At 39.6% G+C, this 13871-nt stretch overlaps 1 protein-coding gene across 1 annotated transcript in view; it reads right to left on the reverse strand.

Annotated features, from left to right (window-relative positions):
- Nucleotides 1–12957, reverse strand: part of LOC125987752 (interleukin-1 receptor accessory protein-like 1) — a 98116-nt gene extending 85159 nt beyond the window's left edge. The window contains exons 1-3 of the mRNA XM_049752176.2: nt 12778–12957; nt 12560–12632; nt 3255–3349 (exon numbers count right to left, since the gene is read on the reverse strand). Coding sequence (XP_049608133.1) covers nt 3255–3336 — 82 coding nt within the window. The 5' untranslated portion in view covers nt 3337–3349; nt 12560–12632; nt 12778–12957. The remainder of the gene's footprint in view (nt 1–3254; nt 3350–12559; nt 12633–12777) is intronic.
- Nucleotides 12958–13871: the final 914 nt, after the last annotated feature.

Raw genomic sequence — 13871 nt, forward strand, 5'->3', positions numbered from 1 at the left:
GGGTTTCAATAATATTTTTTTTAAATTCACATTTGTGTTACTCTTTTTAATCTTTTATACCAAATAAATACAGATAGGGAAATCCTTTTAATGCATGAGACACATTTTTAACTGAAATGACAACCAGGGCATGCTTGATTAAATTTTTTTTTTTTTTTGATTGACATTGGCGCGCAACACATTTTCACTACACGTTTGCAGAAAAAAGTGCAAATACAGATATGTAACCATGAGCTGTCTGTGTGTGGTGTTGCCTGAATCCTGGTGGGATCTAGAGCTGTGCCGCCCACCCACATCTGTAGTGACTCTCAGCGAGCAGGTAATGATAATAGATCATCACTGGATGCTGCCACCTCCGTACTGTCATAATAAAAGTCAACAGTATTACTCTGGAAATCTTTACCAGCACACACTGTGGTGACAGTCCCTCCCTACTTATGTTTTCTAAAATCTTGCGGTCCTGTTGTCTTTTCAGCGAAAAAAATCATTCACCCTAGAAAAGCACTCTGCATCTTTTATTTATGCATTCAAGGAAGCTAATCATTTCAGAAGGCCATTGACGCTATAAAAGCAATTCACAGCTTGGTAGACCCGCAAAACTGCCACTGTTTGTCATATGCAGTGGAAGAGATGAAAAGTGTTTATTTGAAATCATATATCAAAGCCCTCTCCCTTACTATTTTCCCATCATATGCATGAGTACAGGTGAATGTGGCCCCATGTAATGTGAATGATAAGAGTCTTATATACAGTACATTGGCTATAAAAGAGTTTGGAAATGACAACGGTGCAATAGATACTGCATGGACAATTCTGCATTGGTCTGAAATGGTGAACAAGGAGATGAGCAACTTAAAATCATATGCCTAAAACTGCCTACGACTAAACTGTTTGTGCAGCCTGATGAAAAATAACAACTTTGGCAATTTCAAATGTCCAAATGCATGTAGCGTCTAGTCAGTTTTTGGTTTGAAAAATAAAATGTTATCATTGTTTGCGTCTATGTTTTTGTTTGTTTTGCTTATATTTCTCCATTAATAACAGACTCAAAGTAACAGATTTCTTCCATGTTAAATTTTTTTGAATATAAATTACAATCTCAAGTGGCTTCTGGTGATTAAATTTGCACTGCACACTGACGTCCCTCGTCGTGAGTCACTGTCTCGTACAATTAAGAGAGGCCCTTATTCTGCAAAGGGTAGATTCTATCCTTTAACAGACTTATTAATGTGGATGTCCTCCCTGAGTTAGACGTTATGATAGGTGTGAAGACAGTAAATTTAATTGACTATGAGGATGTCCTTGATTCTTCCTCTTGCACAAATGTGTAAAGTAAGTTGATGATGTGAAATGGGAAAATATGTGTTACAGGCAAGAACAAAGCTCAGCAAAACTTTTTACTTTGACTTGATCCTGCCATTATTATGTGTTGAACATGGTTATGTATATGTGTGCATTCTGTATCACAAAACCATGAATGTGCTATTCACACACACACATCCTGCGGTATAGAGCTCTAAAATGTTTCTGAGAGGGTGAACCGTGTATCCCGGAGGGAGTTAATCTCATAGTGTAATTGTATCAGGTTTACCACCTCCAACTTTGACTGTACATTTGATTAAGAAATTCATGGGAGACAATTATGAACACTCAATTTTCTCATTTTCAAGCTCTTTAAGGATTTCCTGTTTAACAATTTTACAATCAGAGATGGGGAGGGAAAGAATCATAATTACATTTAAAATTAAATTACATTTCAGCGAAAGATTAGGCGGAGCACAATTTACTATTCAACATTATCGTATTTAATACTATCATGACTATCAAATTTCAGATTCAGTAACTTACTGGGGGCCATATTTTAGTCTAATGCAAAGAGCCGTCCAACTGTGCGCATAGTTGGAGTTTTCTTTCTTTTGGTATTTTCATAGACAGTGCAGTTAGAAATGGGCATTTGGACCATTGTTGGAGTTGACGCTGCTGATTTGATTCCAGGCTAACCACATTCCCTTTAAATTGGGTGCAGGTGGGGTGCACTGTCCACGTTGCGGAAGATCTTCACATGAAAATGATGTAAAGTTGGCCACTGCAAGGTAGACACCCCACCACATGTACAAGTGGTGCAGTATGCAGTTTCACACTCAGTCTGCCTGAACACCCGGCAAGGAATAGAGTGTCTCCCAAATCCCCAAACATGCTAGTTTACCATGTGTAGGAATGTGAACTTGCGCCGGGAGGAAAATGAAGATGTGCCAGTTTTCTCACTGTCTCACTGTACGCCCACGACACAGTATTTCGCCCATAGTCACTTGCTACTCACTGCACGGTCTTCAACAAAGTGGTTTCTAATAAAGAAATAAAATACAATATAAAGAAGTTGGTGTTGATGAAAGTATGGCGGTTTCTTTTAAAATATCCAAGTTGCTCCTTTTTAAAAGTCTTGCGGGAAAGTCAAAACTACCAGTCTAATTTAAAAATGCCATATTTACTTAACAGTGTTTTTTTAAAGTATTTTAAGTATTTATTCTGAAAAAATACATTCAAAACATGTCATTCCATATCAACACAGGTATTAGTAGCATGTTGCTGACATACCAGGTTTACATGTATGTACAGTGTATTTAAAAAAAGAAAAAACCTTAGGATTGATTTCCACTTTAAGCATCCCCAAAAATAAATCTGAGCAAATTCTGCTTGAAGAGACGTACGTAGAAGGGTCCCTAACATTAACTGTAGCATTAACAGTGCATCTATGTTGTAAATGCATGGATAAGAACGTCATCTCATGCAAGCTGTCAGATGCAGATATGCCCTTACAAAAAGGTTGTATGACAAAACAAACGCTTTTGAAGTGAGTGTCTCACAAAGCACTTTCAATGAGTTAAAACTAATCCTGTTTGCTCGTGCACTATTTGCAATTCCAGACAAACAGAGCCGATGTCAATATAGGTGCCACTGACTCACTTTTCACAGCAATAATGTGACACTTTTGTTTGTTTCAGTCAAATTGCAGAGAAACATGATGGCTTGGCAATGTATGTACTATGTAATTTGTTCATGAACATGGGTTTTTCTGCTTTTAGGTTTGGACAAAACCTAGCCATGACAAAGAATGTGTAGAAGGAAATTTCAGCTCCCTCCTTAGACTTTATGGTCTCGCTCAACCCCGATAGATCAATAATTGATTAGGATGTGTGTTGGTCAGTGCATTTTGCAGTTTGTGTTTCATAGATACAAAAAAAGAATAAACTTACCCGAGCCTCTCTTAGACATCACTCTCAGGCAATGGACCACAATTGCATGAAGTAGGACCAGAAAAGGTATGGATGCTTTCATTTTTCCCCCGGTCCTAAAGGAGTGAGAGAGCAACAGTTATTATGTTGTATATTCTTGCTAAGGTGCCATTGGTAACAGCCATGATTACTGGCTACGCCATACATAAAGACAGGAAGACAACAATTGTGTAGAAAATTTCAGTGAATGGGGTAGACGCAGAAAATAGACAGTCATAAATTGAATTGTTTAGAATTTTTGAGCTGGAACTTCTGCTTTTGGGGACAGAAAGAAAAAATGCTTAACCACTTGCCGTTCTTTTTGCGCTATGAGGGAGCTCCAGTTCGTATTTCGGACAAATGACAAAGATGCTTTACAACATTTCCACAAAGCTGCATTAGAAAGCCTTTAAGAAGAACTCTGAAAAGCCACAATAGCCCCTGAGACCTTTGGAGGCATGCGAAACTGGCCAGCAGCCAAAGATGGTGACATAGCTGTGCTCTCCCTTTTCAAAAGCCCTTTTGTCGTCATGCTCTTGCTAACTGCAACTAACCCAACCTTCACAAAAGCAACACGGCACCAATCCAAATCCGTATCTTTTTAATAGGTTTTGGGTTTGGTGCAAATCTGCATCATTAGAACAAAATTTGTAGTCTTGCTCTTTGAAGTGAAAACAGAAGGAATAACTTAATCAAGAGTGGTACTGCATGGCATCCCATCGGCATGCACAACAGACCAAACATGCTTTTGCAATACAATTCTTTCTTTAGTTAAGGCAGCAGCTGACGATGTCTACGGCACAAAGACAGCCATGTTACTGTATACAGTGCATGATGATACGGCATTGAAAGAGACTCAAAGTGTCAGATGTGGAGCATGCAGAGCCCAGAGAGGAGGAGAGTGCCAGGAGAGCAGGCCAATGTAAGCTGTGCAAGAGGACTATGACAGCCGGAGGGAAAAGCCTGCCTGAGCTCCGGCAAGACTGCACACACTCACACCGCATGATCTCCTTTGTGAGCGTCTCTGCATTAATAAACTCAAGATGTTCTGAGAGAATTTCACACTGATTGCAGTCGTGAATACTTATAATTAATCTACTGCACTGCAGCTTGAAAGAACCGCTAGGATCTGCTTGGGAGTCTTGACATGTCAAAAATTGGACTACAAACTGGTCACTGCATCACATTTCAAAAGCAAGGCCTGCACAAGAAATGTGTCCGATGAATTAACTTGAGGGTTTAATTCATTGAGTTTAATTAATTCAAAATTGAGAAATTAGTGAGAGCAAGGCTCACTTTTCAATATGTCCACACGTTTTTCTTTATAACCCACATCCTCTTATTGAGGCAACCTGCATCACCCTTGAGTGACGTTCCATCTTTTTATGAATTACAACAAAAAAATGTTTGTTTCATGGACTTAGATATGGCACTTTAAATTGTTAATTGTTTTATTTATTTTTTCCCTATTTTTCATGTTTTGGATATGTTTGAAATAAAGATATATCAATAAAAAAAAAAAATACTAGCCCAATCGCACGACTACTGTTCGTACAACAGTGACACTCCCTGTACATCAGGGCTGACCAACGTGGTGCCTATGGGTAGGAGTTTTTGAGAGGTCTGAAATGTGAACAGTGGTATAGATTTATGGGAAGGGGGTTGCATATTAATATTTATCTTGTTTCCTAATTGTTGTGAAATAGCATTAACATGATCAGTGTCTTTATGTAAATTAATATAATTAATTAATAATAATAATATACAATAATAACATTATTAAAGATATTTTGAACAAATTTGTTATTTCAGAAGTGCGTATTAAATTGTTAACCATACAAGTAGCCATGAAGTAGTTGTCACTATGAAGAACGTTGCGGACCCATCATTTTGGTCATTTTACTCATTAATCTTTTTCATCTAATAAATTTATAGCGCATTAACAATGAATAAATGGTCATCAGACTGGAGACAAGGATTCCTATGTAATGAGTTTTGTGTCACAAAGTTTGATTTCAACAACATCCACCTTCCGGTGACACACGAGCCTCCTTTTGTTTTGCCTTTTTTTTCCTTTCACTTGCTCCCGACTTGTGGTGTCTTTTGGATGACATGCATTGTCAATTCTGTCTTTGCTCTGCAAATGTCAGCCAGCACATCTCTCTGATTGGTGTGAGATGTTGAGCACAGTCATCATGGCAATCATTCCCTCTTTCATTCGTCTAGCTAATTTGGTACTTTAAATGCCCTGCCTGATCCAAAAATCTGGCTTCCCCTGGAAGATGAAACCCCACGCACAGTGGATGTTCTGCGTTTAGACAGGCGACCCGGTTTATACGGGGCACATTAAAGATGCAAATCTAATTGAATATAAATTCTTCACCTTTTTTAAGAGAATAAATACCCTTCTCAAAGTGTGGAAGGCATACCACTCACTGTACATGGGGAGGCCCCTCTGGTGGTATGCAAAAAAATCACTGAATATTTTTGTACTCAAAATATTGCATTTGTGTTGTTCAGAAGTCATTTTCGATTTTCTGGAAGGCCTTAAAAGCAAACGACCGATTGTGACTTGTGACTGGTTGGGGGAGTTGAGGAGCAGACAGAGAGGAAGCCAAGCGAGCGTGTGTATATTTAGACACTGTTGTAGGAAATATTGTACAATACTAAATTAATTTTGCTTTGGCATGATTATGGTAGACGTTAATATTTTTTTCTGCTCATCCTGGTTCCTTTGTCCAAGCTAATACAACACTTCATAATGTGGGAGTGGCAATAAAACCTTTGTTAAGCAGCAGTGGGAAAATGACACAAACCAATTATGACTCTAACTATATGAAATTTAGTTTAATTTGAAGCAGGAGAAATGACAATTCCAATCTGCAGTGTGTGCTAGGTGGCTAGTGCTGAGGAATGAGCAAACCCGTTATGCATAAACTGGGATTTTTTTTTTATATATAAAAAGCGTAATGAATTGAATAAAAAACAATAAACAATCAAAGTCAGATACCTCCACTGAAACAAAGTACCGTCCTTAATTTTTGTTTACACATGATTACAATTTTTGAACAAAATCAACAATATAATAGCATATTTTAAACTTAGCCAGTAAAATCAACAATATAATAGTACATTTTATTCTTATCCAGATATAAGCCCCTCCTGGATTTCAATTAAATTGCATTTTTAAAGAAAAACTCCATAACAGTCATCTGCTGTAACCTTAATCTCATTGTGAAATTGTTTTTGTCCACTCAATCTCCTCCTTTCACCTCTCACCAACAGTATTTTTCGCCTCGCTCATCCAAAAGTCAATTATTGTTGAGGAGGGCTGAGGAAGCGCAATGGTGCCCTGTTGACTCTCACAGTTAACCCCAAGGAGCGCCTCTCACACACCCACACAAACAATTTTGTAATCGGCAACAGAGGTTTTAAAAGCACTCCCCAGGCGGTTATTGAGAAGAGGAGTTTATGGCTCAGTCTTTACATTCTGTCTCTCCTTCTCTCTGCGTTCAAAACTGAATGGTTGTGACTGATGCTTTCAAGTGTTTAATGCCCATGGAGTACCAGACATCTATGTGGACAGACCGCAGACGTCCTTGACACGCACACATTGTCACTCATCCGACTTTTGTTTTTCCATTGACGTCATCAAGTGTAAACACTGATCTAAGTGCCAAGTGTGAACTGAGAGCTGATTTTAGCAAGGTGATTCCAAAAGTCGACATCCAGAAGCTGATAGGACTGACCACATTTCCAAAGAAATTAGGATGTTCGTTGGATAAAATTTCAATGAAAACAGAAGGCAATGGTTTGAAAATCTCTCTCTCTCGCTCTCCCTTTCCCCATCTCCCTCTCTCTCTCTCTGAGGTCTTAGAGGGTTGAGGGAAATTCTACGGGCATCGCTTCAGGGAGAAGATGAAAGGTGATGGAAAGATAAATCGAGGGATCGAATGGGGTAGGAAGAATAAAATGCAACCATGACAGCCAGCCTCATAGCACCTATGGGGATAAAGGTATGTACCTACACTATCCAACAAGATTCTGGGAAGCACAGATTCCCCAAGACTATATAGACTATATAGACTCTCTTCCCCCTTCTGCGTAGCGTCCTCATCATCATCATCATCATCATCGGTCCTGTACTTATTTATTGTGTTATTTGTTTATTTATTATTTATTCATCACTCTTATTTATTCATTGTTTGTGCCTTCTTGTTTTATTTTCTTGTGTTGTTTACTTGTATGTACATTGTGAACTATGTCTTGTCACCGTGGGATAGTGGGAACGTAATTTTGATCTCTTTGTGTGTCTTGGCATGTGAAGAAATTGACAATAAAGCGGACTTTGACTTTGACTTTGGCTTTGGCTATACTTTAGGGGTTATATGTAAAAAAAAATCACTCATTTTGGGTAAAGAAAGGCTTGTTTGTTCACAAGACAATCAAGTGGGATTTAAAATTCACTGAAAGCTTTTAAACAAAATGTAAACCTTGGCAAATTTTGTCAGCAACCCATATGGAATTTGTAGCTGGCAATTGGTTTTATTCTTGTACTCGACAAAATATATAAACAAACAAACAAAGGAATCTGTATTAACTACTTGCAAATCAAATCAATGTGCGACCGGTAAATGTATTGATATATATATATATTTTTTGTTGCTGATGTGCTTCTGCATGGAGTTATGCTAAGGTCGGGGGGGTTGTATTCCTTATGTCGTCTTTGTGAGTGATAACGCTTAAAATATGCAATTCACAAGAGGACAACAATAAAGAGACAATGGCAACAGTAGAAAAATATACGAGATGCGACTAATTTGTGGTGCCCGTCCGATAAACGCATCCTCCTTATGAATTGAAAAACTGTCTCTCAGTGGTATAAAATGCATTCGCAAGAAGCATTTCGCTTTTTTAGTCAGTCGGGTGTTAAAAATATATGCAGACGCAATGACGAAAAAATTTGCATCGAGAGTTTCATAACCAAACAGCACTGCAACCACCAATATTCTTAGCTGCTAAGAGGAGATGTGTTAGTTACTGCCGAGAGTTTAACATTACAATGCAAATAAGCTTCCAACATGATAATGGACAATCTGCATCTCCTTGCTCAACAGCTGGAATTGAATATTGGGGGGCCAAGGAGGGGTGTGCCCCTGGGCTATTCTGGTAAAGTGGTCTGTAAATGAAGAACCCTGTAGCAAGCCAACTCTGCTGCGACTGTTTTCTGACAAGGAAAGGCACCACTAAGCTAATTCAGACACCAAATCAAGAACAACAGAGCTGCTTACCATGTTTCTAGATGTTATTTTTGGCAATACTGATACTGATACCAAGTACTTTCAGGTTAAAAAATATTTATGCTATTTTAAATTCCTTGTCCTATTAAATAACATGTTTTTTGACTTCTTAACCGTGCCATACTATTTTTGATGGAAACAATCCTGGATTATTGTTTTAAATTGGAATGTACAAAGTAGTAGTAATTCTTAGTCTCTGCGTCTCTTAAATGACTTTAGTCTAGACACCTTCTCCTAGCATTTTTTGATTTTTCATCAAATTAGCTAATCAATGCAACCTTGTTTACCTTTATTTTGGTTTCCTTTCCGCTCGCCTTGTACTGCCAATCAGAGAGAACACAAGGAAAAATTGCACACTGCTCGCAGGTAGTTTACTTACAGTTATCATCAAGCTATTCTCACTCAGACAGTATATTTTATAGTGTGCCACAAAAAACAGCAAGCTTAAAATGTCCATCAAAGTAAATAACAACTGAAATCAGAAAAATAAATGATCAATACTAGCTATTTGGTATCGATACTTTCATCAGTCAGCACGGCCCTAACGGAGTATGACAACAACGTTTGTATGCATGACTAAATAGAGGGACTCCAAACAGAGGAGGGGCAAATGAGAGAGGAAAATTGCTCATTTTGCTTCCCCTGGCATGCCATTTCCAGCCGACATGGATGCCTTTCAGGCATCCATGGCAAATTAAGTTCATCTTTCAAGGCTCAGTGGTCCTCGGAAGCTCACTCTGAAATATGGTGTTCACGTCTGAAGGCCTGGAAATAAACTACACTGGTAATTCTTTCCTCTTAGTTGTCACACAAAGATTCGCATATGAGTGAGAAAAAGCTTTCACCACAAACTTCGGCTTCCTCTGGCGATGCAACACAACTGCATAGTGAGGTAATTGATGCCCCCTTTTTAAGATAATTTCAACAGAGACTCTTACATGGGAATTTTCTCGTTGTTCCAAATGACCATCACAATCATTTGCAATCATCTACTACCAAACTATTTATTTCCAACTGTGAAAAATGGTAAAACTGAGCTTAAACTTTGGGTGCACTTGATCCTGCTTTATGTGTCTGCTGTTTAGATTAAAAATTGTCTTTTGTCATGCATGTATAGTTTGAGACATCCATCATTTAAGTTGACCATCCCTGATCTATAAAAAGATGCGGGTACATTATTATATTTTTGTTGTTTGCTATTTTGACTCCAATTGCCAATTATATTATTGTCTGCAATTGTGGTTTGAAGTTTTAAATTTGTAAAATTTGAGGGGCATGTGTCTCCCTAAAGCTTTGGTTGACTACCAAAATCTACTACCTCAGCAGCATTGAACCTTAGACATTCCATTGTACTTAAGAAAAACATAAAATATATTATATTAAAATTAAATATGATACAATTTTGCAGCCATCCAAGTCGGTGGGCTTTCAGCTCTTCGGTGAACAGAGACTGCCATCTGGAGGTCTAAGTAAACACAACAACGGGTTCATGAATCATCTTGAAGCTTCATTTGCCCATCATTAGTAACCAGTTTGTAACTTCCTGCATGCAGGTAAAAGAAAAAAAATGTTCACCATTCAGAAAAGCGGTAGAAGAGAAAGATTAAAACATCTTTAGATGGCGTACTGCTTCTTTTTCTGTCCAGACATATTCGTTATCTATGAGAGCTGCCATACTCGTCAATTCATGACATGACAGGGGCAACAAAAATAAATAGCTCCGAGTTAGATCAATGCCGAGTGATTGTGATTTACGATGGAACACGAGGTGTACGTGTGGAGGGGAGGAAGATTCTATCTTCTCAGAGATTGGATTTTCACAAGATTTAACTGGGGGCTGCATGCTGTACAATGCTTCTAATGTTCACATTTCACAGGTATTGAAGCACGGTATTTTCCCACACACCATACGGTGCACTTAATAGCCTTTAATCTTCTCAAAAACCAAAGGTGGGCCTTTTGTGTGGACTGAATTCCAAGATGTGTGAATGTAGTTGTCTGGCACAGGGACGTGTTGGCACGCCCACTTCAGAGGTTGCAGGTTCGATTCCACCTCCGGCCCCCATTACGTTTTACATTTATCAGGCCAGTAAACCATTCAGAGGACTGTACGTAATACGTATAGTACGTTCCCCCGCCGCCATTGATAAATAAATACTATCGATTCTTGCAAAGCAAACAGCAATTTAGGACCCTCTGAATTGGCAGAGACATGCTTACGAGGCACTATTCAAGCTTTCTGGAAAGCCGGGATCATTGCCGAAGAGCAAAGTGACGACGACAAAACAATGACAAGAGGGAACTTGTTATGTTTAGTGGTGAACTCGCCTAACTTTTTAATTCAGATACAGACAATGAGGACTTTGATGAATTTGCTTATGAATATCGATCAACAACAATGTAAATACAGTAGCGTGCATAGTTAAATAGTAGAATAAAGTCCAACCGAACTCACTGTCTTGCTCCCGTAACGTTTTTTTATTTATTTACAAGCTGGATCATTTCTGCATTTTTCATTTCCTTTAGAGTCATTAATGTAATTTTATGGCCAGGATGGTGGTACACCTTCTTAAAGTCCTCTTTAGTGTTCCTCACACAAAAAGAAACCTCATCAATTGTATCAATTGCTGTAATCGTTTCTTACAAAGGGCTGTATTACCAGACGAGACAGCACTTATGAATTTCCGCCCAATTTATGAACCCTTTCATTCAAAACCCTTTCAATAACTCTTCAATGCAAAACCACGGGCAACAAGAACTTCAAGAGCTCCTTGAAAATTAAAACTATCAACAGAAGCACGGAAAAGCTTTTGATGTCTTTGGATACTTAAGTCTCAGCGAGACATGGCACAGTGCTTGACATGATTCCAACTGTTCCTTTCAGTACCACAAGAGCAGGTAACCAAGAGAGGAAAAAATAATAAATCCCCTTTATTGAAGAGGAGGATAATCATCTTGAGACAGTTTGTTACACAAACCATGGAAGGTTGTAAATGGTGAAATGAGCTCTTGACAAATAATCACAGTATGGTACATGTGTGTGCTCATCAATATATGTCAATGAGAGTATAAACTAAGCGAGTGGTCATGTCTTTTGTGACATACGATAATAAGTTTGTCTTCAGGGATCACTCAGGGAACCACAAAGTAATAAATATGATTGTCGTAAAGTGTCCATGCCGGGGGACATTATCTTCATCTAAATCAATTTCTGAGTGAGAGCACTCGACTCAGCTCAATATGTAGCTTCTGCCTGCGCCTGTGTTAACAATCGGGTCATTCCAACTATTCCGTGAAAATATGGCGTGCAGCCGCTCGGATCTCCACGTTTTTCCCATTCCCTCTTGGGAGGTTAGTGATGATGGACTGTTTTTAGTGCTTCAGATCCCACAGGTGAAGAAGGGGATGCTCTGATTTGTTTATTCATACTCTACGATACTTCAATCTCACATCACACTGTACATGCACACCATCACGACATACCTCTAACACGTATATACCAGCACATCCCTGTTTACAATCTTAAACCACTTGTCATTTTTCCAAACAGACATCAGAGGGGAAGAGGAGGGGGACACTCCGCACACATAACGCGGAGTGTCCATACGTGGTTGTTGTCGCCTCGCTTGCGTGCGGAGTCTGTGGGCAAGTGCACATCACTGGCTGCAGTCGTGACGCACCGGGAGATGTCCAAACAAATGCCAACGTCATGAGCAATTCGCGTCAGCGTGAGCTGCCCACCCGATATTTACGCCAAGAGACAGCGGCACTGTTCATTCTCTGACGTTTGGAAAAAGGAAAGGAGCATCTGGCTATATACTGCAGTCACGAATTGTATATTAGAAAAGCAACCACTGGATCTGATGCGTAACGGGGGACTTTAATATAATTAAACGCACCGGCAATGGCCGATAAATAGGGTCAGTCAAACATAACCACTCAACTAAATTTTTGGAATAACATTTAGAATAAAATTGTTAACCTTACCTTCACAGTTTCCAAATGGTTCCGATCTTTACGCTGTCAGTTCGCAGACATTGCGGGGAATCTGTTCCCTGGCCTGCAGAATAGAGCGCCGTAAGGGGGGGGGGGGGGGGGGGATGTATTGGATCGAGATATAGAATGAGAGAACTCCTCAAAGTAGTGCAATTCTCCAGAAATCGCTGCGTCGTTTCAAACATTACATATTGCCAAAGTGTGCACACCTGCAGTCTGTCAATAAGCAAAAGAATCACGATGGTGAGTTCGCTCGGTGGATACTACCACACTAACACCGATATTGCGGGAGGCAATCGTTGATCATTCCGTCATGCCTGCTCAAGTCAAGCTCAGGACCACATTGGCGCGGATGTCCCGAAGTGACGACGCGCGGGGCAGGATTTCTCCTCCCTCTCTCTCTCTCTCTCTCTCTCTCTCTCTCTCTCTCTCTCGATTTCTCTCTCTCTCGATTTCTCTCTCTCTCTCTCTCTCTCTCTCTCTCTCTCTCTCTCTCTCTCTCTCTCTCTCTCTCTCTCTCTCTCTCTCTCTCTCTCTCGATTTCTCTCTCGATTTCTCTCTCTCTCTCTCTCTCTCTCGATTTCTCTCTCTCTCTCTCTCTCTCTCTCTCTCGATTTCTCTCTCTCTCTGCCAAAAAAGTTAAATTGCTGTCACTCTGGAGGTACCAATTACTCAATTGAAGTCAACAGGAGACAAAACCTGAATCATTACAGAAGATGAACTGACAGGGGTAGGCTGGGGGGGGGGGGGGGGGGGGGGGGGGTCCTTTGTAATTCAAATGGTGGACATACAGTAAGGGAGTAGGTCTTCCCTGTTGGCCAATCTGGATAATAAAAAAGTTCCTACTTAATCGATTTAGGTTTCTGTGAAGGAAATTCGGATGAAGGAGGCTTTTGAGGAAGAGGGGGGGAAAAAACTAGCCTCCGCTTAGTGAAAATGTGCAGTTGTGAGCTGTCTTTGTCATCCAAAGGGCCTGGCATGAATAGTAGATCCTTAATGAGCAAAGGAGTGGACAAAAACAGCATTGAGTTCTCTTTCTATTCAAGGTTTTCGGCCACAGATGGCCTGGACTCAATCAGCTTGTTCATATGCAACTTTGAGGGTGGCAGTGTAGTGAAGGGTGGAACAACATTTGTTGGGATGTTTATTTTCTGTGATTTAAAAGCACTCTGCAAAAGTTTTAGGCCAGCACTTCAATGGTTGTAGCAATGCGGTAAGGACAGTTTATTATTTGAATGTCTCATGGGAGTGCAAACCACCATTGAGGCCAAAACAGAAGTGAAAATCTTGAAACCACAAATCT

The sequence above is a fragment of the Syngnathus scovelli genome, chromosome 2, assembly GCF_024217435.2.
Source record: "Syngnathus scovelli strain Florida chromosome 2, RoL_Ssco_1.2, whole genome shotgun sequence".
Lineage (NCBI taxonomy): Eukaryota > Metazoa > Chordata > Actinopteri > Syngnathiformes > Syngnathidae > Syngnathus > Syngnathus scovelli.